General features: G+C 48.5%; 11 protein-coding genes and 1 non-coding gene across 12 annotated transcripts; 4 read left to right on the forward strand and 8 right to left on the reverse strand.

Moving 5' to 3' along the window:
- Nucleotides 1–251: 251 nt before the first annotated feature.
- Nucleotides 252–2,243, reverse strand: MNL1 (Mnl1p; the record flags this gene model as incomplete). Its single annotated transcript, XM_024858478.1, has 1 exon — nt 252–2,243. One exon carries the CDS (start codon nt 2,241–2,243, stop codon nt 252–254), a length of 1,992 nt encoding a protein of 663 aa, XP_024713388.1.
- A 1,180-nt stretch (nt 2,244–3,423) lies between these two features.
- C7M61_003127 (uncharacterized protein) lies at nt 3,424–5,229 on the reverse strand (the record flags this gene model as incomplete). The annotated part of the gene is made up of 1 exon (XM_024858479.1): nt 3,424–5,229. One exon carries the CDS (start codon nt 5,227–5,229, stop codon nt 3,424–3,426), a length of 1,806 nt encoding a protein of 601 aa, XP_024713389.1.
- Nucleotides 5,230–6,600: 1,371 nt separating this feature from the next.
- Nucleotides 6,601–7,731, forward strand: ARO2 (bifunctional chorismate synthase/riboflavin reductase [NAD(P)H]; the record flags this gene model as incomplete). The annotated part of the gene is made up of 1 exon (XM_024858480.1): nt 6,601–7,731. The coding sequence occupies one exon, from the start codon at nt 6,601–6,603 to the stop codon at nt 7,729–7,731; it is 1,131 nt and encodes a 376-aa protein (XP_024713390.1).
- Nucleotides 7,732–8,361: 630 nt separating this feature from the next.
- On the forward strand, nt 8,362–9,186 carry C7M61_003129 (Signal recognition particle receptor subunit beta; the record flags this gene model as incomplete). Its single annotated transcript, XM_024858481.1, has 1 exon — nt 8,362–9,186. The coding sequence occupies one exon, from the start codon at nt 8,362–8,364 to the stop codon at nt 9,184–9,186; it is 825 nt and encodes a 274-aa protein (XP_024713391.1).
- An 82-nt stretch (nt 9,187–9,268) lies between these two features.
- C7M61_003130 (uncharacterized protein) lies at nt 9,269–9,771 on the reverse strand (the record flags this gene model as incomplete). Its single annotated transcript, XM_024858482.1, has 2 exons — nt 9,269–9,278; nt 9,311–9,771. 2 exons carry the CDS (start codon nt 9,769–9,771, stop codon nt 9,269–9,271), a joined length of 471 nt encoding a protein of 156 aa, XP_024713392.1.
- Nucleotides 9,772–11,061: 1,290 nt separating this feature from the next.
- On the forward strand, nt 11,062–12,048 carry GLC7 (type 1 serine/threonine-protein phosphatase catalytic subunit; the record flags this gene model as incomplete). Its single annotated transcript, XM_024858483.1, has 1 exon — nt 11,062–12,048. The coding sequence occupies one exon, from the start codon at nt 11,062–11,064 to the stop codon at nt 12,046–12,048; it is 987 nt and encodes a 328-aa protein (XP_024713393.1).
- A 2,968-nt stretch (nt 12,049–15,016) lies between these two features.
- AAT21 (aspartate transaminase) lies at nt 15,017–16,279 on the reverse strand (the record flags this gene model as incomplete). The annotated part of the gene is made up of 1 exon (XM_024858484.1): nt 15,017–16,279. The coding sequence occupies one exon, from the start codon at nt 16,277–16,279 to the stop codon at nt 15,017–15,019; it is 1,263 nt and encodes a 420-aa protein (XP_024713394.1).
- Nucleotides 16,280–18,173: 1,894 nt separating this feature from the next.
- On the reverse strand, nt 18,174–18,770 carry EMP24 (Emp24p; the record flags this gene model as incomplete). The annotated part of the gene is made up of 1 exon (XM_024858485.1): nt 18,174–18,770. The coding sequence occupies one exon, from the start codon at nt 18,768–18,770 to the stop codon at nt 18,174–18,176; it is 597 nt and encodes a 198-aa protein (XP_024713395.1).
- Nucleotides 18,771–19,313: 543 nt separating this feature from the next.
- Nucleotides 19,314–20,465, reverse strand: CEK1 (mitogen-activated serine/threonine-protein kinase; the record flags this gene model as incomplete). Its single annotated transcript, XM_024858486.1, has 1 exon — nt 19,314–20,465. One exon carries the CDS (start codon nt 20,463–20,465, stop codon nt 19,314–19,316), a length of 1,152 nt encoding a protein of 383 aa, XP_024713396.1.
- Nucleotides 20,466–22,675: 2,210 nt separating this feature from the next.
- C7M61_003135 (uncharacterized protein) lies at nt 22,676–23,188 on the reverse strand (the record flags this gene model as incomplete). The annotated part of the gene is made up of 1 exon (XM_024858487.1): nt 22,676–23,188. One exon carries the CDS (start codon nt 23,186–23,188, stop codon nt 22,676–22,678), a length of 513 nt encoding a protein of 170 aa, XP_024713397.1.
- A 1,671-nt stretch (nt 23,189–24,859) lies between these two features.
- Nucleotides 24,860–25,555, reverse strand: C7M61_003136 (uncharacterized protein; the record flags this gene model as incomplete). The annotated part of the gene is made up of 1 exon (XM_024858488.1): nt 24,860–25,555. The coding sequence occupies one exon, from the start codon at nt 25,553–25,555 to the stop codon at nt 24,860–24,862; it is 696 nt and encodes a 231-aa protein (XP_024713398.1).
- Nucleotides 25,556–26,363: 808 nt separating this feature from the next.
- Nucleotides 26,364–26,435, forward strand: C7M61_003137. The gene has a single exon. It is a non-coding gene; the product is annotated as a tRNA-Glu (tRNA).
- The last annotated feature ends 5 nt before the right edge of the window (nt 26,436–26,440 follow it).

Here is a 26,440-nt window from a genome sequence, read left to right on the forward strand (position 1 = left end):
ATATTCTGCGACTTTCTTTATTTACTTCGACTTTTGTTTTCTTTTTGGCGTTTCGTTTCGTGATCAGCACTTTGTATAGGATATAGGGTTGTACCAATTGATGTACACAGTTATGGAGACGTAGAGGTCCATCGTAAAAAGGTGTCAAACAACTTTGTGTAACATAATGTCCACCAATACCTTAAAATTAAACTACACCTACACCACCCCTAACTCCAATTGATTCCATTACCGTATATGCGTTTCTCATGCTACACCTCAGTGTCTTCCTCTTTTATAATTCCAGCAGCGCGGGCTGCCGCTTCTTCCTCCTCTTGCTTGTGCACCTTGATGTGCTGGTTGAGATTATCTGTTCGACTGAACTTCTTCTGACATGTCGGACATTCGTAAGGCTTCTCGGATGTGTGTAGTGACCTAAAGTGCCTCTTCAAATGCTCTTGCCTCTTGAATCTTCTCAGACAGTAAGTACACACAAAGATCTTCGACAGGTCGACCAAGTCGGCGGCTTTATTCTCCTTACGCCCTCTTGTGCGGACCTTTGGATTAATTGTGGGGATAATTTCGGTGTCTGGGGGAAGATCAAGCGATTGAAGATCAATCTCAACAAGGTCAGCCTGCTGCTGCTGCTGCTGCTCTGCCTTGGACTGTTGAGCTTTCTTCTTTAGTAGTCTCAGACCTAGGATACGTTTCGATGCATTAGCAAATGACAGCGAGCCTCCCATGGCTGCTTCCTCGGAAATTGAGGAATGCTGTGATAGAGATACATCATTTGCCAGGCGAGAATCGCCAGACTGCTCAGCACTCAGGCGATTAGTGTTGTTAAGGGAGGATTTTTCTGTAGCGGAGACAGAGGAGGTGACTCCTGATTCGGGCTCCTGCTTCACTGTAGGCTTCTTGTTCTTCATGCCTCCGAGGCGCCTCTTGCCCATATTTTCAAACAACGAGGCATAGTCGGGCTCCGGAGGTGGATGTGAATCGAACATTTGTGCGTTACCCAGGTTCGACGAATTTTCTGTTTTAACTGAATTTTGTAGCGAAGGTTGTGCCACGCTGTTCTGGTGGGAGCTGTCGTCTCTTTCGCTGGAGGCCACCGAGCTGTTGGTCTCATGTTTCACAAGATCCAGCTGCGGTTCAAAGGGCTGATTGCGTTGGGTCTTGAATCTGTTGAACAAGTTCATTCGGGTCCTCCTGGCTTTCTTCGTGGGGACGGGGTTGTCATTCATTTCGCCGTCTTCTTCCTGGTTCACAAGGACATCCGCCAAAAACGGCGCTGGGTCGTCCTCTTGCTGCTCGTTGTTCGACTTGAATATGCTCCTTATGAGGTGCCTGCTCTGCGGTTGCTGGCCCCAGTCAGGCAGTTTTCGATCTCTGTCTCTCTCGCCCATAAATGGGATATAACTCGAGAACGACCGAGGATTCCGTGAGGGCGGATTAATGCTCGAGCCCTGGCTATCAATGGAGACACGTCCACGAGGGTATACGTCGAACGAGGGCCTGTGGACCAGCGAAGGAGGCTGATCAAACAGCAGTCGGAACTGATTAGCGGAGAAGAAGGAGGCCTGCGCCAGGTACATGGAGTTCATGGAGGGCGTCAACGACGTGGTTGTCGTCAAAGGCAGGAAGTCGCCAACGGCGGAAAATGACGTTCTGTGGCTCTGTGTATTACGACGAGACCGGACGGGCTGTTCCTCTGCCTCTGGGGTCCGGTTTGGGATGGAGCCGAAATCAACGCTGCTCGGGGCCTGCGGACTATCGCCCACTATGCTGCCAAAGGCTCTTGCCGGGCTGATGCCAGAAACCTGGGGCTCCACGGAGCCGTCGTAGGGTGTTTCTAGGTAGTTTTGATCCTCGAAGCCGATTAGCGGATCTCTGTCGAACTGGCCCTGTTGCTGTGTGCTTTCGTTGTTGCTCTGGTTGTTGTTCTCCTGGTACTGCTGGAACTGCTGGGGAGGCTCGTTTCGGACAAATTGCATGAAGTCGTCCTCCTTCAACGGATCACCAAGTCCCGTGCTGGAGTCAACGTACATGCCGTTCTCCATGCCGGGGCTGTTGTCAATATCCATGTCGGCTTTGAAAGCGCCCGGCATGTTCCAATTAAGAAGCTCCTGGTCCATCTGAAGCAAGCCGTCGGAGAAGTCTGGTTTGACGATGTTGTGGTTCATTTCCTCAGTGGGGTCGTGCCTCGGCGCCTCGGGGTCGTCATCCCGGAAAAGGCCTTCGGGAGAGGCGGTGTTGCCGTTCATCTGTGGTTATCAGGCCGTGGGCAATGGGGCATGAAAGGGTACTTTGGAACCGACTAGCTGGTGAGAAAGCTTTTCTGGATTGATAGTGCAGGATGCACCACAGACGGCTAAATGGAATGGAAGGTGGGTGGGAGGAATGCCTGGGACGGGGAGGGGTAGACGGACGGTGGTGCTTTTGCTTTTTATGTAAGCGGCCCAATTCGTGGCTCTGTTCTGGGGAAGAAGGGTGTAGTTGTGGTGGTGTGAGGGTCACCCCAGATAAGCCAGACAGTGCACATAAGTGTGTGTTCTGGGCCGGCGGCGATGACCAACATGGTGGAGGATAATCAGTGTTTAAGTATATTTGGGGGCTACGGAAACAAGGCCTATTTGGGGTATTTGGGGTTTTTATTGTCTGGTGTATCGCCGATAAGCCGCTCGTCTACTGGGGCACTGTGTCTGCCGTGCCTCCAATTTGAAGAAGCAGTTTTTCGAAATTTCCTATTAACTTCAAAACAAAAGGTCTCTCGATCCATCGTATTTTGGTGTCAGTGTTCGTTGGCTGCCTCAGGCGCTTATCTCGAACGGCTGCGGCGCTGGACCACACTTTGACGACCTCCAATGCTGACAATGCCGGCTAGCCTGGCAAAAGGTTAAACGATGTTTGGAGGGCGGTCCAATTACGCCTAAAACCGAACAAACCTAGTCAGCTTATTCAATAGTTTACTCCACCAGCATATTCCGTTCTGCCTCGGCCGACTGTGGTCCTCGTGCTCAAAACACACTTCACAGAAGAGAGATTTTTACTAAAACCTATTGTCATTTCTCCAAACCAAAAATAAACCACAAAGTGCCGTGGCAGAATTAAACTTTCACGGTTGGGCCGGGCCGTTTGCGGAACTGCAGTTACCAAGCCACCCGTTTGACAGGCACTTATCTAAAGATAGAGAGAGAGCGTGCGTTTTTTTGCACCATTTCTTGCAATATGCAAAAACCGCTTTTCATGGACCAACCATTTGTGGCATCGCTTCGATTTAGTCTTTGATAACATTGTCAGTGCCGTGCACGGGACCTTCGCTTCCCTGTCAAACCTTATTTTCTACACCTCCAATCCGTAACTCTACATCCTCCAATCAACTCTACATCCCAGTCCTAAACTCATTAATACTGATACAATGCCGCTCGGCTCTATACTGTTACATCATTTCGACGGCGTCCGCTGCCGTATGGAGTCGTCCTCGTCCTTGTCGTCGGGATTCACCACCCGAAGCACACTCTTTCTCTTGGAACTCACCAACACCTGAACGTCCATGGCCTCGTCACAAGAAGAACCTTCCTCCTGTTCGTCGTCAGCCGGTAGGTCAGAAATGCCCATGTAGCCGCCTTTGGTGCTTTTCTTGAGGCCAGGCAGCGCTGGAGGTGTATTTGTAAAAGAGAAGCTTTTCCGAAGCTGGCGCACACGAGCTGGAAGGGCTGGATCAAGCAGAACCTGCTTCATTTCCGGTGGCTCCGACGTCTCTGATTCGTCGTCAACCTCGGGCATGTTGTTGAGCGTCTCGTTCAGCCCAAGGAAACTGTGTCTTCTCACCGTACGCTGTCTCTTGGAATCGTACTCTTGTCTCTTTTTCACCCATGAATCGATCGAAGCGGCTTCTAGAGTAGACTCGCTGCTGGCAGATAAACGGCGATGCACATGTGGAGGAGGCACGTCTGCTGGAAGATCAGAACGGGTTCTAAAATGGCCAAGCTGGTAGTCGAAAGCGTCAAGAACATCCTCTTTTTCTGGTTCACTGGAGCCTTTGCGTTTCCAGAGATAGAACCCAACAGCAGCGGCCATGGCCAACGCTGCAACGGGAACCAAGGTACCAATAAGCGCTTTTTGGGTAGTCAGGGTAGAGCCGCTGTCGGAAGATTCCGTCTTTTTGGTGTTGTCCGAAAGCGACTTGACCTGCTCGAACTGGTTATTGATATCGTAGAGCAGAACAGTGTAGCCTGAGCCGTCTCTCTTTTTTGTATCGCCATCTCTAATCAACACCAAGGTCTCAAAAAGAACAGCAGCTCCAATGACATCCTCAATGTCAATATCCGTCTCCACAGGCTCCCATGCCCAGGTATTAGTATCCACTCTCAATCTGGCCCATTCTGGCGAAGCAAGGCCCTTCGAGTCGTCTCCACCAATAAGCAACATCGCCAGCGGTCTGTATGTTTTTTCAAAAGTCGAGGCATCGTTGTCGGACAATGGAGAGAATATCGGCAACACCATAGGGTTGAGCCTGGAGTTGACGCTGAATGAGCTGTTTCTCTCCACTGCCTGGAAGGACCAGCCGGAATCGTAATTCCACGTGGCCAATTGGTACATGTTGAGCCAGCCGTCGTTGGACCTTCCGCCGATGACCAAGGAGTTCTGTGGATTTGGAGCCCATTGGGCAGTGGCTCCATAGAAACCGTGCGGTTTGGTGGATGTGGTGATGTTGGAGAAGCTGAATTTCTCCATGTCAAACGAAAGAAGTCTGTCTGTGGCTTTGCCGCTTGAAGGGCATCTGCCTCCGTAGATGTAGATGTTGTTGGAACTTGGACTGGTCAAGACGGTCGAGCCCTCGTAGTACGACACATCGGAGACATCGCTGAAGGTCATATCGTCCGTTGCAGGCTCCCACTCGTCTTTATCCTCGTCGTAGCCCAAAAGCTGGAAAATGCCGTCTCCACAAACATCGTAGTCACTTTCCTGGTCCAGCGCTTTGAATGCGTACAAGGTGCCCTGATGTAGAAACACGGTAGAGTTTTCTGGCGGCGACGCTATGGCCGATATGCTCTGGCCGCTGGTCAAATCAAGAGTCTTTTTGCCCAGGGAGCTTTCAAGGTCGTCGAACCCTGTGATGGAGAAGTTCAACGGCACAATGTCGTCGTTCTTCAACCTCATGTATACCTTGCCTTGGTCAAACGAGTAGTAGGCGGCCCATTGCGCCCAGCATGGCACAAGCGCAAACGCTAGCACCCAAAGAAGCATTGGTAGTTGTAGTCTAACGGTCTTCTGCTCATCTACGGCTTCCGTCATACTCCCCATTTCGTGTAGCTGGGTGTGTTTACCTTTTTCCCAATCTGGGTCATTACACGCATTGTCTAGCGCAGGCCCCAGGCCTAAAGCTTACAATGTGGGGCCCATTGTAGAACGACGGCCACGGCTGGAATTTCACCTTTGGCCTGGGCTGTTATTGGTGGAGGTTCCATCGGGCGGTCCGGTGCATTGGAATGTGGTGACCGGGAGCCAGTAAGCTGCTGATCCTGTCTGGGTGTCTTGTCCTCTGTTTTGCTGGGGGGAATTGGCTGGCTAGTGGAAGTTTGAGTTTGTGGTTTGGTGTTTGGGATGGTTATTTGGGGTAGTTTTGAAAATGTCTCTTGTGTAGACATTGGGGTTGAGGTGGGAAATGGTTGCAAATTCGCACTATGATAATGGATCTCTGCGAAGCATGCAAAATGTGTAATCTGATTTAGTGGTAAAAATGGCACAGTGGGGGAAAGGGAGGTGTAGTTGTAGGGGTTGTTGAGGAGGTTAGATTGGGAAACAGTTGGATGTGATTTAGAGCTTTCGGGGCGTGGGTGGTGGCCTTCACCGGTGCACTCACATAAAGTGGCCGGTGCACTCATAAAAAAGGAAAGAAAAGAAAACTGATATAAAGTGGGATGCAAAGAGAAAGGAGTATATAAAGATGCGGGCGAAAGTAGGGCTACAACGATAGTTCATATCAGATCCTTGCGTGAAGAGTCTGGAAACGATGGTGGGTAGGTATACCACGAGGCTGCCGAGAGTTGCTTACGGTTCTATGGGCAGCAACGTTACTTGTCCACATAGCACTGGGTTTCACCATAAAGAGACTTCTTCTAAAGAAAATATGAATAAATTCAGCCATTTTGTCGACGTTGGAAGGTTCTAATATTCATGTCAGTGAGAATTCTACGGTCATTTGGGGCCCACCCAGCAGCCAATCCATAATCCCCATACAAAAAGAAATTCATCCTCACAATAACAGATGTGCCAGAAATCCCACTTCATCCATTTTCACCAAAAGATGACCGTTGAGATTAAATTCTGATCCACCGTTTTTGCACCCATCGCACCTCTGATCCTGTCCTGTCAATATGCTATCGTTATCACGCCATGTGCCCTGACACACCATGCATCCACCTACCCTCCATCGAAAACAAACCAAAACCATCAAACCATTAGAAAATCCTCTTAATCGTATGAATTAGATAGAAAAAATATCTCCCTCCCAAATCACATTCACCTGAATCACCCATCCATTCATTTCTGCCATGCAGCCTGTGACTCAGCGCGATATGGTATGCGAAAAAAAGATGCAACTTTTCAACCACAACCATGTCGACTTTCGGAAACATCTTCAGAGTGACCACCTACGGCGAGTCCCACTGCAAGCTGGTAGGCTGTATTGTGGACGGATGCCCTCCAGGCTTGGACTTGACCGAGGATGACATCCAGCCCCAGTTGAGTCGAAGAAGACCAGGACAGCTGAAGCTCTCTACCCCAAGAAACGAAAAGGACCAGGTCCACATCCAATCAGGTACCGAGAACGGCAAGACCTTGGGCTCTCCTATCGGCATGTTGGTGCTCAACCAGGACCACAGACCCCACGACTACCTGGAGACAGACTTGTACCCCAGACCTTCTCATGCTGACTACACCTACATCCAGAAGTACGGAGTGAAGCTGGCCTCTGGAGGCGGCAGATCGTCGGCCAGAGAGACCATTGGCCGTGTTGCTGCGGGCGCCATTGCCGAGAAGATCTTGACCAAGGCCAACAACGTGGAGATTGTTGCGTTTGTGTCTTCCATTGGCGAGGTGGCTATGGACAGAAACCCCCAGGACGAGAAGTTCCAAAATTTGCTTAATACCATCACCAGAGAGCAGGTTGACGATGTGGGTCCCGTCAGATGCCCCGACGCCTCTGTCAGAGAGGAGATGGTCAAGGTGATTGAGAAGTACAGAGACGCCAAGGACTCCATTGGCGGTGTGGTCACCTGTGTGATCAGAAACTGCCCCATCGGCTTGGGCGAGCCTTGTTTCGACAAGTTGGAGGCCACCTTGGCCCACGCCATGATGTCTTTGCCAGCCACCAAGGGTTTTGAGTTTGGCTCTGGTTTCGAGGGCACCAAGATCCCCGGTTCTGCTCACAACGACCCCTTCCACTTCTGCAACGACTCTCAGCGCTTGAGAACGAAAACCAACAACTCGGGCGGTGTCCAGGGCGGAATCTCCAACGGTGAGAACATCTACTTCTCTGTGGCCTTCAAGTCCGCTGCCACCATTTCCCAGGAGCAGCCTACCGCTACCTACGAAGGTAAGGATGGTGTTTTGGCCGCCAAGGGTAGACACGACCCCTCGGTGACCCCTAGAGCTGTGCCAATTGTGGAGTCCATGGCTGCCTTGGTGCTTGTGGACCAGTTGTTGACGCAGAAGGCCCGTGAGTACGGCCGCACGATAGTTTCCTAGGTTTCCTAGTGTACATAGCGCAAGATAGAGCGGGCCGAGCCTGTATTGAAAGTGTTGTAGGAGGTTGATTTGGGAAGTGGTGAGTGAGAAGGAGTAATACGTCGAGGATAGTGAAATGATCGAGGGGTGGGTGAAGTGCCTTCATTTCAGAGGTAATGAAAATGGAGAAGAGCCAATTTTGGTCATTTTTATACATTCAGTCCATTCGATACATTTATGATAGGTACATGGTATAGTAGATTTCATTTGTCTTATGGAGGGCTGAGACCCGCTGAAGAAGTGAAGGATAACGTCTTCTTATTATTATACTTCCAAAGGACAGCTGATGAATCAAGTTTTTTCCCATTTAAAATTGTGGTGCCCACCATGTAGTTCAATGGAATCAATTCTCATCGAAACCACTATGGACCGTTCAGATTCAGCCACCCCAACTTCCACCCCTCACAAACTCCTACCAAAAGCCCCATTTCTCCCATAATGGGTCATCAAATTCCATAAAAACCACCCCTCCATCCCCAAAACCTGCCTATCTGGTCTGTTCCAGTCACCTGGAAATTGGTTGCAAAATGGTGTACCGGTGTAGATATGTCTTCGCAGTAGTAACTTCGTACCAAAAAGTCACCAACCACCATGGATTCAGTGCAGCTCATTCTTGCCACGGCCGTTCTCGGGCTCGTTATCTTTCTTGTGGTCTTCAGCCTTCAAGGAAGAAAAGTGGCGGTAGGAAAATCCAAATCGCCTTACAACAAGCCCACTTTCTTGGTAGTGGGTGCCAATGGAGCTGGAAAGACGTCTGTCTTTTACAGATTACAGGACATTCAGCCTGTCAGCACGATCTCGTCGTTGGAGGCCAACTACGGGAAAATCTCCATTCCTTTCAGCAATCCTGCCATCCTGAAAGACTACCAATTCATCGACTGGCCGGGTCACTTGAAGTACTCCCAGCTTTTGCGCAAATTGATCAATGAAGACGTGACAGTCAGAAACGTCAAGGGCGTCATTTTCGTCATTGACTCTTCCAGTGCCAGTCTCAGCCACGAAAAGGTGGCTGCTATCGCCAAGCTCTTGTACGACTTGTTGAGCATTACAGAGAAAACCCCAATGGGTGTCGATTATCTATTCGCTATTAACAAGCAGGACTTGTTTGACACCAAGCCAGTGTTTAAGGTCAAGAGCTTGATTGAGGAGGAAATCTCCAAGCTTGTCCAGGAGGAGCTCAGCGCCAAGGGCCTGGCGCGTGGAGGTTCTGGCATCGACAATGACGACGAGGAAGAATTCTCCAAGGAAGAGTCGACCAGAGAATTCTGGAAATCCCTCATGGGTAGCTCCAAGACCTTCAAGTTCGAGCTTTTGGAGGGCAACATGGAGTTCCTTGGTGGCCTGGCTCTCAAGAACAAGCTTCTGAACTGGCAGAACTGGTTTGACGAGAAGGCCATGAACTACGGCGGCATGTAAGAAGCATCATGGCTTTTGTGGTGCTCCGCTTGGGGTAGTTGGGAAAAACGAAGGGTTCTGCATTTCCTTCTGGCGTGCAGCTCTAACTTTCGCTTGGATATGGTTATTGACACGGCCCTTGTACATATCCTTGTCTAACTTGAAGGTTTTGAAGTCAAAAGCCGCAATTGCGTCGTTTGTCTCCGCAAGGTCTTTCTTAGCCTGTTCGAGCTTCTCCACCATCGAGTCATAGGTCTCTTTGGAGGGCTCTTCCTTGTCCTTATCATCCTTCTTCGAGTCCTTCTTGCCCCAGCTTACAAGCTTGTCCCACGCATACGGCTTGTTGAGCTCGACCTTTTCACGAGCCTGAACAAGACTTTTCTCCTGGGTCTTTCGTTTTTCTAGCAATTCGTTGTACTTTTCAGGATGCACTGGCGATGCAAATGAAGCATCCTTAAGATGGGAGCCACAGACATAGAAGAAGTCGGCTTTGTTGGCAGCTAGTAGCACGACACTAGTCGGCTTGAAGCATACAATACAGGCTTTTCCATCAGAAGCCCCTACGAGTCTTTTAGCGTACTCGTTTGGAAATGGAGGTTGGCTCATAGATAAGACTGGTACGTAGATGTACGGATGCGATTTACCATCGCGGTATGCTGACCCGAGGTTGATCGTCAGAGGGAAGAAGGAGGCTTAAAGATGAAAGAAGATAAATAAAACATAATTCAAACAATTACGTTACAAACTGTAAAAGAGATTTATTCAAAATTTCGAGTTTCTGGAAGTTCGCTTCTATGCTGAGGCGGTTCCGGGCGGTTTGCAGCCGCACTAGGGCGGCGGCATTGTGCTCATGCAGCGTAGGTTTTAGAACTTTCAAAGCCTTATATCGAAGGAAGCCCTTGAGACACCATTTATCTATTTTTAGCTCGGTGAATCGAACAAACTGGCTTATGTATGGACATTCACGAAAAGTGCAGCACGTGATGCGGTGAGTCAAGCTTTTGCCCAGGAAGCAATGTCGTGAATGTCGCGCGCCGCAAGCGGATCACGTCGGTTTCAGATAAAACCGCATGACAAGAATGAGGCCATAGGGCGGATCAATGGAGTTGTTTTGAATTCAGTATGGGCGTTTAAACCGCGACATTTTTTCCTCATCTTTTGCTGCAAAAAATAGCAACGCGTTTTACCATTGAACCTCGGTTGCTTTGTGGTTGCGAAACACGGAAATTTCAGGGAACTCGTCAACTATTCAAATTTAAAAGTTGACATTTGCATAATTAAAATGGCGTGTACCGGAGGTGAAAATAGGCCGCCTGGGCCGGCCAGGAGCAATTTTGTAAGCTTAAGCACCTCTCTTATCCGCACCTCTCTTATCCGGACTGCTACCTCAGTGCTCGTAGCCCTCATCAAAAACACCAAAAATCGCGTCTTTTCAATAAATTTTTCATCAAGGTGGGATCAATTGACGCTGCTGATTCCATTTCCCCCCATTCCGAAATACCCTGAGGCACGGGAAAGCAGTTTTAGCAGGGATACTGAAGAAGCCGCTCACGTGACCCATAGCAACAAATGTCGCGGCGTTCACCCCCTGGTCTTCAGAAAAAGTGCGCTGTCATAATAGACACTGCCCAATTTTCCCAGATTTGTTTTTCTCACTATACAATATCGGTAGAGCACATAATTTTTTTATTTTTTTTGCCTTCCCATTCTCATTTCGCTGACACCACCTTTTATTCCTCCCACCAAACCCAGCCAAGGAAAGAAAAGCACGCCAGCACCGTCCCAGCCAGCGTTTCTTTTTTGCCCTCCTTAAAAAAACTCATCTCCCAGCATAATCCCCTGTTTCCTCCAGGTGGCTTTTACAAACCCATAAATCAAGCTTAAAAACCCCTTTCCATGGCTGAACACCAGGAAGCCGACATCGACTCCATCGTCGACAGATTGTTGGAGGTCAGAGGGTCCAGACCCGGCAAGCAGGTGACCCTCCTTGAACATGAAATCCGCTACTTGTGCACCAAAGCAAGAGAAATCTTCATTCAACAACCCATTTTGTTAGAGTTGGAGGCCCCCATCAAGATCTGTGGTGACATTCACGGCCAATACTACGACCTATTGCGTCTCTTTGAGTACGGCGGGTTCCCCCCTGAGGCCAACTACCTTTTCTTGGGTGACTATGTCGACAGAGGTAAACAGTCTTTGGAGACCATCTGTCTTCTCTTGGCATACAAGATCAAATACCCAGAGAACTTCTTCATCTTGAGAGGCAACCACGAGTGTGCCTCCATCAACCGTATTTACGGTTTCTACGACGAGTGCAAGAGAAGGTACAACATCAAGTTATGGAAGACTTTCACCGACTGCTTCAACTGTTTGCCCATTGCCGCCATCATAGACGAGAAGATCTTCACCATGCACGGAGGTTTGTCCCCAGACTTGAACTCCATGGAGCAAATCAGAAGAGTCATGAGACCTACAGACATCCCCGACGTGGGATTGCTCTGTGACTTGTTGTGGTCCGATCCCGACAAGGACATTGCCGGCTGGTCCGAGAACGACCGTGGTGTTTCATTCACCTTCGGACCCGACGTGGTGTCCCGCTTCCTTCAAAAACACGACATGGATTTGATATGCAGAGCTCACCAGGTGGTGGAAGATGGTTACGAATTCTTCTCCAAGAGACAGTTGGTGACCCTTTTCTCGGCCCCCAACTACTGTGGTGAGTTTGACAACGCCGGTGCTATGATGAGTGTCGATGAGAGCTTACTATGCTCTTTCCAGATCTTGAAACCAGCAGACAAAAGACCACGTTACCCTCCTCCAAACAGTGTCGGCAACAACAGACCGGTCACCCCTCCAAGGAAAGCCAAGCGCGGCTCCAAGTAAGCGGCTCCGAACCTAATCGGCTGATCCACTCTTAGGACAGCTTTCATTGCAAGAATTGATGATGATGTTTCTTACGATGTTGGAGTTGAGCTCACTCACCGTGCCGTCTTATTTTTTTATCCTTGGTTTTTTTATCTGCTGTGGCTTCACAACCATGAAGCCGTGTATTTTAGCCCCAATGCCGCTTCTACAACCATGAGCTGGCAAGCCAGACTAATCCAGTCATTCTTTACATGCATCCATTTTACGAACGTCAGAATTTTTTTTATTTTTTTGCCTTTTGGATTTTCGCTGCTCACGACTTGAACTGTCGCAGCCCAGTGTTATTGCCCTCGCCCGACTTTGCAGCCAGAGACAAATGTATATACTTTGAGAAAGGGCTGTTGCGAACGTGTGCAAAGACCGACGAAGGGACGAGGAGCTAGAGCAGAACATAGAGTCAGCGTTACCTGAAACAGCAGACCGAGGCCACACCCACACCGATTGCGTAATATCAAAAAGTCAGTAAAGCCGTATAGATTTTCAATCGTGTGTTTGGGTTCGCCTTGGGTCTGAGAAAGCTTAATACTTATCTATCTTTTATAGTTCCTATCTTATATAGTTGCTTGATAGCGAAGTACATGCAGCGCAGCGAAGAGAAGATTTCCAGGGCTTTGGCTCCTTTTGGAGTTTGGTTCTGATGGATGCCGAGCTGGCTGCTGTTAGGATGTCTGGAATTTTGGCCAATATTATACTTTTAGTTTACAGTGAATTGATGATTATTTGATTGACGACGAAGTAGCGTTAAAGCGATCCATGATCAAGCGATTCAACGTATTATGCTAAGTTTTGAAGTATTCTAGAAGGCTTTATATTGTCCAGTTAAGTAGATCCGTAATTGTGTATGGAATCTGAGACACAATCAGTCTGCGTCAAGCTACAGCACAATGGTGTGGTTTCCATGAACCCAGCTGATTCCATAGCTCAGTAAAATTATTATTAAGCATCTTTAGTTTGACTTATTAAAAAATTGGCCTATTTGATGATAATTTGGGGGGTGAAATGGGCAAGTGGAAGCGCTCTATGTCGTTGAAAAAGAGAAGTCCTCAATAGGTGATTATCGATCCGCTGACCTACTAAGGACCTTAGTAATTTCTCAGATGGTTTATGATCTCTCTTTTCTCATCTGGTGATTCTTATCTGTTGTAAACAGAGTCGAAAGACCTTAGGCTTAATCCTCTATCATAGGAGGTATCCAGAGCAGTAAGAGATTTACAATATCCACGCCAGAGGTCGGAATTCTGGAATTCGATTAACTTCATGACCTTCTCCGTGTACCACATTCCTCTCTTATGTAATAAAAATTGGGCTCCAAAACCCTTAAATATCAACCCTTAACTACTGTCAACGAACCATCTTCTGAGACACTTTTCGCAGCCACTCGCATGCGCCACACGGCTCGAATTGCATGAATCTCGATAAAAACACCTAAAACGCTAAAAGAAACAATCCAGCTTCCTCACCTCAATGAAAGGCCTTGCTTTTGGGCGCCTGACTCGACGGGTTGTGTTGGAGAAAGACAGTCACACCAACACGTGACTCAAAAACACCCGTGCATCCTCACCAAACGTTCCTCCTCCGTGCGCACACACAAGACAGTAAAAAGCGCCCTTCTCCATACAAAACCAGTGGCTCGAGGCCACACAAAAAAACGAAAACCGCACTGCACACAAGACCCCAAATTCTCACTCTGCTGCCCTGAAAAAATTATCACTTCTTCTCAGTGAAAACTCTTTCTCATTCAATAGACTCAATATGGTATGTGAAACCACCCAAGCACGGCCGTGCCGTTGAACGCCAGAGCGCTAGCCCATGTCTCCCCGTCATTCCAAACCCAATCCCGTTTTTCCCAAATTCTTACGATGTCTACATCAGGAGTTAGTCGAAAAGAACTTCCAACAACCCCTCGACGACCTATCCATGACTGACGACCTCCAAAGCAATAAAAACTCGTTTTTCCATTGATTCCCACAAAGCTACACTCTGTGGCACCGGCGCACGGCTTATTCTCCCCAACAACCCACTAACATCCAGGTTTTAGTTCAAGACTTGTTGCACCCAAACCCAGCTACTGAAGCTCAGAAACACAAGAAGAAGACCTTGGTGCAGGGCCCAAGATCCTACTTCATGGACGTCAAGTGCCAGGGCTGCTTGAACATCACCACTGTCTTCTCCCACGCACAGACCGCTGTCACCTGTGACAACTGCTCCACTGTCTTGTGCACCCCAACCGGTGGTAAGGCTAAGTTGACCGAGGGCTGCTCTTTCAGAAGAAAGTAAGCCTTAGGCGTAATTAATAAAGAATAAAACATGCATATATGTGGATACGTTGTAGATGTGGTTCGTATGGAAAGGGGCCAATAACGTTGTAGATAATTGGATGAGTGGAGTTGAGTTACTCAGACATTGCTATAATTTTTGTCATAAGCAAGGAATGTTAGGTTTACTTGGGATACACCTTGGTGGTGGTGAAATCGGGGTATCATGGACTCAGATCCCATGCTACTCACTGGACCTCCTAAACCATTGTCAATCACAACGCCAGATAGTACTTTTTACATTTGATTTGTTCAAAAAGTTTAGTCTATGGAAATTCGGGCTATTTCCTTCACTCTCGTAGTTCAATGAATACGTGATTTTCATCTGGGGTAGACACAAAGACTATGTGAGGCTATTACGCTATATCCATTCATTGAGCTAGACCCCTAAAAACCTCAGAAGTCAGAATCCTTCATGTCAACATTCATGTCAACATCATATCAACATGACTAGTGTCCATAATTGCATCCCTTCAACTGAAGCCTCCCGAATCCGTTGTGGTATCACTCACCAAGACTACACTAGACCTGATCCCCTTTGCGCTACAAATAACTACAACTCAAAAATATCGCAATGGTCATGAATATCGATTAATATATAGCTCTGCTGTTTACAACTTAGACTTGGCAAAGTGTCTGATAACCTCGTCAAAGGCCTTAGCAACCTTGGAGACATTGTGCTCGTTCAAACCGGCAACAGAGGCTCTACCGGAGCTCACCAAGTACACACCGTGGTTCTTCTCTAAACGAGCCACCATGTCGGCACTCAAACCGGTGAAGGAGAACATACCAGTCTGGTTAGTGATGTGGTCCCAGGTACCGGGGGTTCCCAATTCTTCCAACTGTCTCTTCAATTCCTTTCTCATGGAGATGATTCTCGAAGACATGGTGATGAGGTCCTCCTGCCACTGCTTACGCAACTCGTTGTCCGTAAGAATGGTGGCGACAATCTTAGCACCGTAGGCTGGTGGGTTGGAGAACTCAGACCGCGTCAACTTGTTCAATTGCGACTTGATGGCCTTCTTCAATGGGTCTCTGGTGCTGGCGTTTTCGCTGAGAGGCAAAACGACGTGGATAGCACCCACACGCTCACCGTACATACCAACGTTCTTAGCAAACGACTGGCAAATGAGGATAGGAGAGGAGATGGTGCCTGCCTTGATCGCCTCTCTGATAGGAGCAGCATCCTTGTTCAAATCGCCCGAGGCAAAGCCCTGGTAGGCCGAGTCGAAAAGGGGAAGGTGGTCGTGGTCGGCAATGGTCTGCAAGATCTGGGTCCACTCCTGGGCAGTAGGGTCCAAACCAGTTGGATTGTGGGCGCAGGCGTGCAAGACAAAGATCGAGCCACGAGGAGCGGACTTGATGGTGGCGAGGTAGCCTTCGAGGTCCAACTTCTTGTTCTTAGCGTCCCAGTAAGGATAGCTGTCGACCTTGAAACCAACGGAGGAGAAGATCTGGTTGTGGTTGGCCCAGGTGGGCTTCGACAAGTAGATGGTGTGGGTGCCGGCGTAGAACTGCTTCAAGAAAGCAGCAGCCAAGTGCAAAGCACCGGTTCCCGAAAGCGATTGCTGAGACACCACAGCTCCTTGCTGGATGGCCTGGGAGTCTTCGCCCAAAATCACCTTTGCGCTCTGCTCCAAAAATGGCTCGTATCCCGAAATGGAAAGGTACTCGTGGTTATAGCCCTCGGAGTCAATCAACTTTCTCTCAGCTTTTCTGACGGCGGGCAAGATCCAAGGCTTGCCGTTATTGTCTCTATAAGCACCAATGCCCAAATCGACCTTGTCGGTGCGCTTGTCGGCGACGTAACGGGCCTTGAGGCCGAAAAGGGGGTCTGGGGGCAATTCCTTGATTTCCGTAAAATACTTGGACATGTTGAGGATTATGGGGTGCAGAAAAAGTGAGGAGGTAATCAGCTGCTTATATATGTGCTCGGAATAAATGGTGGGGTCACACAGGAGTTCCTTTGAGCCGAGCGGTGCTTAACGGCGCGCTGAATCTGGAGTGCTGGGACTGCATGCAGGACCGGTTGGCTGGTGCCGTATCCCCAATGTTGGGTGGCCCTAGTGAGAGTATAAAAGGGGGTAGAGATTTGGAAATTTGATGAATTGGCAATAATTGGTAAAGAGATGATAAGTCTAAAATTTCAGAAAAAGCCATGCATTTCTGAGAGTGTGGCGCCGACGCACGGTCGATTTGCACCCAAAGCGCACTCGCTTGTGTCAAAGAGTGTGGAGAGATGATGGAGAACCCTGGTTTTGCCGGTATTTTGGGATATTCTGGAAAAGAAGGCTTGGATTCAGGGGCCGAAAGTGCCGACATTTCCACCTTTTTTGCTTAAATTTAGGCCTACAAAACACAAAGTCTACTTTGCAACTAGGGTCCATCGCCGTTCTGAAAAATAGCTATTCCTTGGCGGCTCCAGACAGACAATGTAAGATCCACTGATTCTTCTTTCACAGTCCATTGAAATTCGGTCGTCCGGTCACAGGACACTGTCTACCCTAGATACATTAAAATTTCCAAAACCACCCTTTGGTCCATATTATCAACCGCTGGTCACGGAGTTTTCACTATTTTGAAAAACTGTCATACCTGCCTGGAACGAAAAAGGCAACTGGCCAGGCCCACACAGGAATCAGGCGAGTCCCGGGACACCCGCCTTGAGCACCAGAAGTCCCATGTAGATTTATTATAAACAGAGAAATCAAATTGACCGATCAAATCGTTTCTTCGAGAGCCCTCCTTGCTGAAATCTGGGGTCTCGGGGTTTGGAAACCGGAGAATCCAGGGACCTGCCCCACCTGCCCCGCCAAGGCAACCCATTTCAGCAAAGCTTATTTTGCATTCTGGCTGATGGTCTTTTGCCCGTGATTGAGCCAAACGCCTCGTTCTTTTCAGGTTTTTCAGTGTTTTTCACGCCTTCTGCGTTTGGGGTTGCCAGTTTCGGGACGATTTTCGCAGCCATTTTGTAAACGCCGTAGCCGCTAGTTTCTGTTTCTTTGTGTTTTTGTTTTTTTCCAGGAAGCTCGGTTTTTGGCGACCCTGACCGTTGTACTTTGGTCTCGGCCATCTCGGACTTGGACCCGCTAACGCACCTCAATGCACACTCAAGGCCGCCATTAATGGAGAAGTGATGTGGAGGTGGATGGAGGAATTGTTGAAGTGTGTTTTTTGAAGTAGTGGGTGTCTGAAGTAGTAGATCTGGTTAAAGTTTGAAAAGTGAGAGTGGAATGTGGGAGGCTTGAGTGGATTTTGGGTGGTGGGTGGTTTGACATCTCTTTGGGTGATAGTCGTGTGATGTAGATGGAACCGACAGGGAGGTCCATGAACGGTGTAAATTGAATTCGTATTAAATATGATAATAAGTGATCCAGATATTCATTGCTATTGAATCAAAACTCGCAATTGTTGTTGATATGGATTTGGATTACGTCAGTTGGTAATAGCTATATCGTACTTCCAGTCCATCACCTATCAAGAGACAAATCACTAAAGCTCTTGAATCTTCCTCCTTCATTTTTTTAATATCACTCAAGCAATAAAGATATGTAACACTTTCCGATTTTTGGGCAAAATCATTTCGTTTTTCTTGTCCATTATTCTCGTGGTGTCACCAGAGCTGTCAAACCTACAGACACTCCTCAGACACCGGCCCCCTTTCATCCTCAATAAAGTAAACCTTCCCCTCTACATCTCTCTATTACGTCGCGTATATTGACTTTTTGCCGGTGGTCTGAGACCGGATATGCACAATTATGGGGTGGACTAGACGACAGACCTCACCTCAAAGAACCTCTTCAAGTAGTAGATCTGGAACAACGAGTTGGCGGCCACAACCACGATCTGGAACATCGACCACCACTTGACTCGCGAGTTGGTCGACTCGGCGGTGTTTCTATGGGTTCTCTCTCTGATCACCAAGTAGTTCTGCTCAGCCTTCACGTCGCTGGTCAACTCACCCAACTTCTGGATCGCGTAGTCCAAAGTGTCCGACTGGGGGTCGTTCACGTCAATGTACACCACGCCGTGCACGTTGAAAGAAACATCCAAGTCCACACGAGACGACTTCTCGTTCAGGAAACAGTACTTGTATCTGCCGGTCATTTCGGCCTTGATGGTCTCGTCACCGTGGTCAATGCTGCCTTTGGAAATTCTCATCTTGTCGTTGGGAGCAATAATGTAGAAATCAATGGTGTACTGCTCAGCGTTGTTGGGGTCTCTGGAACCAACCTGGTAGCTGATGGACAACTCATCGTTAGCCTTGAGGTGCTCAAAGAAACACTGCTTTCCGTGGGGCGGCAAGAGCACGGTGTGTGCCTGCACGACCGCCACAAGCATGAACATGAGGGCGAAAAAGTTCATTTTCGTGGTTGAGTTGGAGTTGACTTGGTGATCTGGAAATGCTGCGTGTTTTCTTCAACGCGGTCCCTGCACGACTGCCTGGGTATCGATTTCATCAAACCGCCGGGAAGGGTGATTTAGAGGTAATTATGGTGATTTAGATAAATAATATAAGTTTGATGATTTATAAAAATTAAGGTTTTGTTTATTAGGCGGGATTCACTATTGGGATACCTATAGCCTTTGATCGCACCACCGAACAATCGGCCTGGTTAATATGGCGAGTGTGGTGAAATCTAAAAAAAATGAAATTTCAGTAAGGTGAGCTTGTTTTCGTCTTTTTTGAAGATTCATCAATTAAGACTGACTTCTTCTTCTACAATCATGAGAAATAGACTAGAACGGACCTCATGATCGCAGATATCAGAGATCTCCAGACAAGAACCTCAAACCCATTCATGGTGATAATTTTCCATAGTTCTTCCCTACGCCACTACACATTCTCAACTGTCTAGTTTATGGCTATATCGTTTTATCGTGGCTCGTATGCTCAATGTCTATATGCTATAACGGCTGCATGATCTCTTCGTAGAGAAGCCTCTTCAAGTCGGCAATCGACAACTGGTCCTTGTGCTTGTTGAAGTCAAACAAATTGTCGGGAATCGGCTCGCTGCATGGCTCGTCCTCGGGATCGTGGTATATATCGAGATACGGGTGCGCTAGGGCATTCTCCACTGTGATACGCTTGGCCGGGTTGAAGACGAGAAGCTGCTCGATTAAGTCAATTAGCAAAGGATTCACCTCGGGCACCTGCGAGAAGAGCTCAGTGAACGGCACCTTCTTGCAGAACGGGAGCAGTCGGATGTACTCGCGAGCACGTTTCGACTTGATATTGTAGTAGTCCTCGGAGCTTGGGGTGCCCAAGATCTCCATTATGAGCCATAGCTGGTTGTGGTAGTCTCTGCCGGGGAAAAGCGGACGACCCGTCACCATTTCGGCCAAAATGCACCCCACACTCCACACGTCAATGGCCGTAGTGTACTCCTGAAACGTAAGCATGATTTCGGGAGCTCTGTACCAACGCGTAGCCACGTATTCTGTCATGAAACCAAAGTTGTCCTCTGAGGAAGCCACCGACCGGGCAAGCCCAAAATCACAGATCTTGAGGTCACAGTTGGCGTTCATAAGCAAGTTGGACGGCTTGAGGTCTCTGTGAAGCACGTTGGCCGAGTGCAAGGCCTTGAGGGCTCTGAGAGTCTGATAAGCAAAGTACTGGATGTGGTCATCCAGAAGCTGCTGTGTTCTGATGACCTTGTGGAGGTCTGTCTCCATGAGCTCCTGGATCAAGTAGATCTCGTTGAAGGTCTCGTAGGACGCTGGCTGCTGCAAGGCCAAGATGCTGATGATGTTCTCGTGGTTAAAGTGTTTGAGAAGCTTCAACTCACGGAGGGTTCTGAGGCAAAGCATTTCCCGCTCAAACGGCTCTATTTTCTTGATGGCCACTCTCTGCTGAGTGGGCTTGTGGGTGGCAGCACACACCACGCCGTAGGCACCTTGCCCCACGATTTCTTCGATTCGGTAATGATCCAGCACATTGAATCTGTACTTGTGGTCAAGCTGGTTCTTTTCTAGCGGCTGCTGGTCCAGCGGGTACTGGGGATGGTGTACTTGCTGGTGCTGCTGGGGGTACTGGGGTTGGTACACCGCTTGGTCCATGGTGATGCTATGCTGTGGTGGTTGTGGAAATGAGTATCTGAGAGGGTATATATGAGGGAGTTTCACGAGGAAATGTACGCGATGTAGCAGCGCAGGACGATCGGCACCTGAAACACAGCGATGGGGGAGTGGTGGGCGATGGGACTTCATTATGGGATACTTTGGACGGGAATTTTTGGGATTTAAACTAGACTTTATTTTGGCTCCTTGGATTAGGTGATTTTGGGGCTCTTTTGGCTATGGTTTCGGAACCCTGCTGCGGGTGGCTGCGAAATCGCGAGGTCTGGCCGTGATTCTGAAACACCGGCGAAGCTGAAACAAGTGGGAACATATACGGCCTTTGAATTATTATCCAAAAAGCGTTTTGTGTATTTTCATATTTTGTTTACTCATTGTGCCATTGAGTTGGCGTGCCCCATTGATCTGGGGAATGTTAAGCGAGGCCGGCCTATACAGACCTTTAGATAACGGGAATGTCGGTGGTTCTTGCCCTTTTGGCACATACGGGCCTTGACCTGAAACTGAAGCCGGAATATGTACGAAACTCTAATTCGGCTGCCGCAGACCGCCCGACGCACGGCTGTCACCGAGACTTCGATTGCGTCACCGTTGAAACATGCCGTATATCTGAGGCCTGGTCGATCTGGCATAAGGATGAAGGTGAGTTTTCAAACATATGGGAGAGTCGTGACGATGGGATTTCATTACGTCAGTGTTTCGGCCTCGAGAGCTGTAGATCTATATTTGCGGTATACCGCCTCGAGGCGATAGGGTGCAGCGTCTGGAGTCTAATTGCGCTGGTGTTTAGAAGGTCTATGGAGTGGAAATGAATGTGATTTAGATGGGTTTCTCGTTCGGGAGGTCTTGTCAGTGCTGGGTTTGCACCCAAATGCAAGCACGGTGACGAAATCTGGTGATGGGGAATTTTAGGGTGCTGGATTTTGGAATGGCTAGGGAGTTGGATACGCCATTCTGCGTCAGCTGCACCTTCTGTAGGGTAGACTATTGACTCTGAAGGGAAGGAGCAGGGAAGGAGCAGGGGAGGAGCAGAGTCATTAGAGTTAGTGGTGTCTCTGTGAAGTTCAGTGATGCAATGTCTGCTCCTGGTGTTATAGTGATTGCAACTGCCGTTCTTGGTATGCTGTTTTTGGTGGTACAGGGAAGTTGTGTGTACTCGACTAGTGGCTATTCGTAAAGTGATATCGGGATCATGGCACTACATAACTCGCCAAGTACAGCCTGACCTGTCTAGTCAAAAACGATATCTTAGGTCCATCGAGCTACGATTCTAGCTCAACCATTTACTGCCTACTCTAGCTTACTGTCCTTGATGCCCGGAACCCATGTCACCTCCACACCAAAAACACCATTCAAAACTTACCCAAATTGGAGTTTCCATAATTGCCGCCACCCCCAAAATACCCCCATACCTCCAAATCCCCCAATTTAATATTGCAACCACCCGTCGGACATCACCACACCTCCGCCTACATCGTGCTGCGGCACTACGGCTCAGAAGTACCACACTTCCACACCACAGCCCTCACACAGCCCAGGAACTCCATTTCATTTGCTTTTGTGAAACCGCTCTTTGACTGCTTTTTTTCTTTTTGTTAAAAGTCTCTCAGAAAGTCTCTTTACGTACCCTCTCAGACCTCTCTCTGTTCTGAGACACCGGACGATCGCATACCATACGATCTGCACCAGCCGGGATTCCTCAAACCTGCTTCGTTTTCTTCTTCCCCTTAATTTCCACATCCCTTTCAACGTGCTTTGTTAAATCAACAAAAAACCCTCCCTCCCAATCCACCCACAAGGTTCTCAACTTCCCGACCTCGCATGATCGGCGGTTTTGCAGCCAAACGTATGCGCCCTAACGCATCTTTACGACGGTAGTCTCCAGACTGACACCACCTTCATCACCACCACTTCTACAAAAACACTACCTCATCAAAATCATCAATTCAAAGCACATGAACCTCAGCACCCCCTTCTGCGTCTTTGTGCTTTAGTCAGGGCTGTGGGATATGCACGGCGCCTAATGATTGGACCATTACTCCGCCTTCCAGCGAGGCTCGATCCGAGCATCCCAGCAACCACCAATCACCTACACTCGGGCTTCATACCTTCGGCGCGTTCGTATACAACATAACATAACGTAGACCAGACAGCCTGGCAACCAGCACCGGCCGCCGCCGCCTACCGACACTCTACTTCTTGCGGCCAAAAAGGCCCTTCTTCTTCTTCTTGGTCTCGGGCTTCAACGACGATGCACTGTAGTTGTTGGCCTTGTACATGGCCTGTTCGCCGCCGCTGAAGCTGGCCACGGGCCGCAGGTACTCCTGGCCGTCGCCCTGGCCCAGAAGGCTGTAGTGGGGGAAATCCTCGTGGAATCCCCAGCCCAAGCGGCTCGACTCGAGCTGGTCTCTGTACGACAAGTCGCCCGTGATCTGGTACTCAAACCCACGGATCGTGTCCAAGGGTCTCTCGTTTCTGGAGCGGGCTGGGTTCAGCATGTCGGCCTGGCGGATGGCCTGGCCAAAGGGGTCCTTCAAGTCGCCAGACGCCTGGGACAAGTAGGAAGGTCTTCTGCCAAAATGGCCGGCGGTGGCCTCCTCAAAAGGCTGGGCCTCGTTGACGGCTTTAAGGATCGGGTCGTGGATCTCGGGGGCGTTGTAGTGGCCGCCTTGTTCCTCGGGTTGTTGTGGGGGTCTCTGTTCCATGGTGGACTTTTTTGCTCGGGAGGAGTTGCGGAAAACGGCCATGGCGCTGTATTTATAGCGGATCGGGAGGGCAGTGCAGGCGTGACGGATCTGGGCACGCAGAGAAGAGGATGGTGGGAGAAACCTGGGGGAGGTAGGGAAGGAAACGAAGGAAAAAACACCGTTGAAACGGGCTGATCTGGGAGAAATGCAGGCTTTATATACTCCCGGCGGGGCAGTCCTTTGTCGGGATCAGGCTGAAAACTTACGGGGTTTTGACAGGACTCGCTTGCCTGCGCGCAGCGCCTCGGGGGGTAGGGGCGGAGCATTACGTACTTGGACTGGGTCAAATTGGAAGAAAATTACATGGTTCTACTCGGAAAAGTCGGTTTTGGCGGGAGATTTTAATCTTTTCTTTGTGTAGTGGTGGGAACGTCTGTTTTGGCGACCGTTGGCTGGCAGCTGCACGTCAAAATATACGAGCACGTGCGGTTGCGCCGCGGCTCCGGAGTGGGCCAGCCCTTCCATTGAGCCATTTAGAGCCGGGGCCTGAATTAGGGAGTCTGGCAAAGTCAAAAAGTGCTTGTTTTTTGGGAAAGTGTGTTTTTTTGCGTTTTGCAAAGCGTCCAGCAACGTACGCCACGGCTCTAGGCTCGGCTGCTGCTGGGGCGCAGTCGCAGCTGATGCAAACCGCCATGGTCCCACCAAATGGCCCGAGAGCTGGGGAGATGGAAAATTCGGTAATTGAGTGATTCAAGGGAAGCGGTTTTTAGTGGAAAATTTACTATTCTTTGCTTTTAAAAATCCAATTCCTTCAAAATTTGTTCATTCCCCGGCATTCCTGGCTGTGCTGCCCGGCCAAAGCCTGCCTTGTAGCCAGTCCAACGAAGCCCAGCTAAACAGCCAGCTCGTCTTGGGCCCAGCACTGTTGCATCGGAGCAAACGAGCCTTTTGCTGTAGAACAGAAAAACCGCTGCCCCTGGCCATTGTGTCAAATTTCTTATGTCTTGGCCCCGGTGCCGAGAGATATTCACGTCATGGCACGGAAAAGTCTTCACTAGTGCCATTGTGGGCCAAGACGCGAACGCGTATGGACCCTTTCTGGGCGGGGACTGGTTGTAGATTTGGTGGAGTGATGAGGATGGTCTGGTGAGGTGGGTGAGTCCGGTTGAGATTAGGTTTCAGGCGGGTTGAGATGAGGTTTGTGAGTCAGAGGGCCCATTGGCCAGTGATGGATTAGTGGCTTTTATTTTTTTTCAAATATTTACAGAACGCTCTGACCAGGCTCGGCTTCTTGGTCTGGGTGACGTCAAGAGGGTGCATCTCTTGAGAATAGTCGACCAGCGGTTGGGACCGTGAACCGTGAAGCGACTGTTTTTGCCGAAAGGGGAATCCGAAGGAGTAGTTGAGAAATTGGCAAGTTTTGCTTGTGTAGAAGCTCCGTGGTGTGGTAATGCTTGGTTATTGGTTTGCACCCCAGGGTTGTCGCCAATGCTCTACCTTGTGATAAGTGCTGCTTTTTTCCGTGCTTTTTCTTCTATTTTTTTTTTTTTTTTTTTCTTTTTTTTTTTTCAATTTGCCTTTAACCTTCTGCCTCTTCATGGAACCTTGTTCCATTTACTCGGCTGCCTTGGGGCTGTGCTGCTTATGCTTGCTCTATATTTCTATAAATGCCCATGGGGACCACCCTCGTCACACAAGAGGCACATCACTGGACGCCGTGAAAGCACCTCCATCGCTGATTTGTCGAAAAAACCGATCAATGTCGTCGTTGAAACTGTGGCGGCGATCTAGTACAGAGTCAAATTCGCTTGAACTGCCAAAATCAAACCGCTTTTTTTCAAATGCAATGTTTTTCGGAAGCAAGTTCATCAGCATCCCGAAATCGAGCGTTTTCCCCTCGTCCTCCTTCACCGCCTGAATCAAGTCACTATAAGACAGAGTCACTGATATATGGTCTTCGAAAGATCTCACCTTCAGACGAAGGTACTTCTCTTCATGCTCCTCCTTCTTAACGGGCCTGTGGCTCAGATAGTATTTGATTCTCTTGGGACAATGTTCCATTTCTTCTTTGGCCTTTGGTCTAGGACGCTTCTTCTGTGGTATACTAGGCTTTCTGGCAATCTCCTCCTCTTCTTCCTCCATCTTCACAGCGATTTTGCTCTTTCTCGGCGGCTGTCTTCTAGTACCCTTAGGCTCCGTTTTCACCTTGACTTTCGCTGGCTCCTTCTTCACTTTGACTTCATTGACCTTTGCTTTTGCGGGTTTGGCTGGTCTCTTTGGTTCTCGCCTGGGCGGGATATCTTTCTCCAATTCTTCGGAGCGCTTCAAAAGCTCATTATAGCGTAGAATGTCGTCTTCTAGCTCTGCTTTTTCTTTTTCCAGCATGTAGACTGTCGTGAAATATGTGGTTTATGAAAATCTGGGGTAATGTTTCGCACCGATGCGATGAGCATCGGCTCTGATGATGGAAATAATCATCGGAGGTGGAAATTAGGTGAGGCTGATTGGGTGAGCTTTAATTGTGAATCTTCTTTGAATGTCGGCTTTTATCACGAAAAAATTCGTTCCATGTAGCTTTTTTTGTGTCCACTATCATTTTCACGTTTTGGTCTTGCTCACTCGATTTAGTTGCAAAATGACGATACAATGCGAACTTTCCGAATAACGACAACCTTAAGAAGGAAGTAGTGGCTTTATATATTAGTTCTTACCAGATAATTTCTTCATATGAGTATAATAATCTAAATTTATATAGAATTAACCTCCTGAAATAACTTAGTATGATCAATTTCACGAGGCACTTAGGTCATTTTCCCGAACTTCTCGCCGTGTTTATCGATCGATAGGGGTTATTCATCGAACTTTCGACTCATTGTATAGCTTAGATTTCAGCAGTCGAGGTTCTGATTACAATATTTTGATAATTTGGAAGTGGAGCACAGCCATTTTCGCTACATTTTGAAGTAATATCTACCACTCACGATGTCAATACACACAAAGCTAAAATTATTCCCGTCATTTTTGGCACACACTGTACGAGCTAAACTAAGGTTATTCAGGCTGAAAAATCTGATTTTTTGGGGTATACTGGTAAAAATTGGAAAATAGTGAGCGAAAGCAAGAAAGTACTGCATGTAGACGAATAACAAAGCTAAGCGATATAATAACCCTGCACATCAAATATTTGTGAAAATCCGATATAGTGTAACGGCTATCACGGTTCGCTTTCACCGAGCAGACCGGGGTTCGACTCCCCGTATCGGAGTTCTT

This window comes from Candidozyma pseudohaemuli (genome assembly GCF_003013735.1).
Source record: "Candidozyma pseudohaemuli strain B12108 chromosome Unknown scaffold00007, whole genome shotgun sequence".
In the NCBI taxonomy this organism is placed as follows: Eukaryota; Fungi; Ascomycota; class Pichiomycetes; order Serinales; family Metschnikowiaceae; genus Candidozyma; species Candidozyma pseudohaemuli.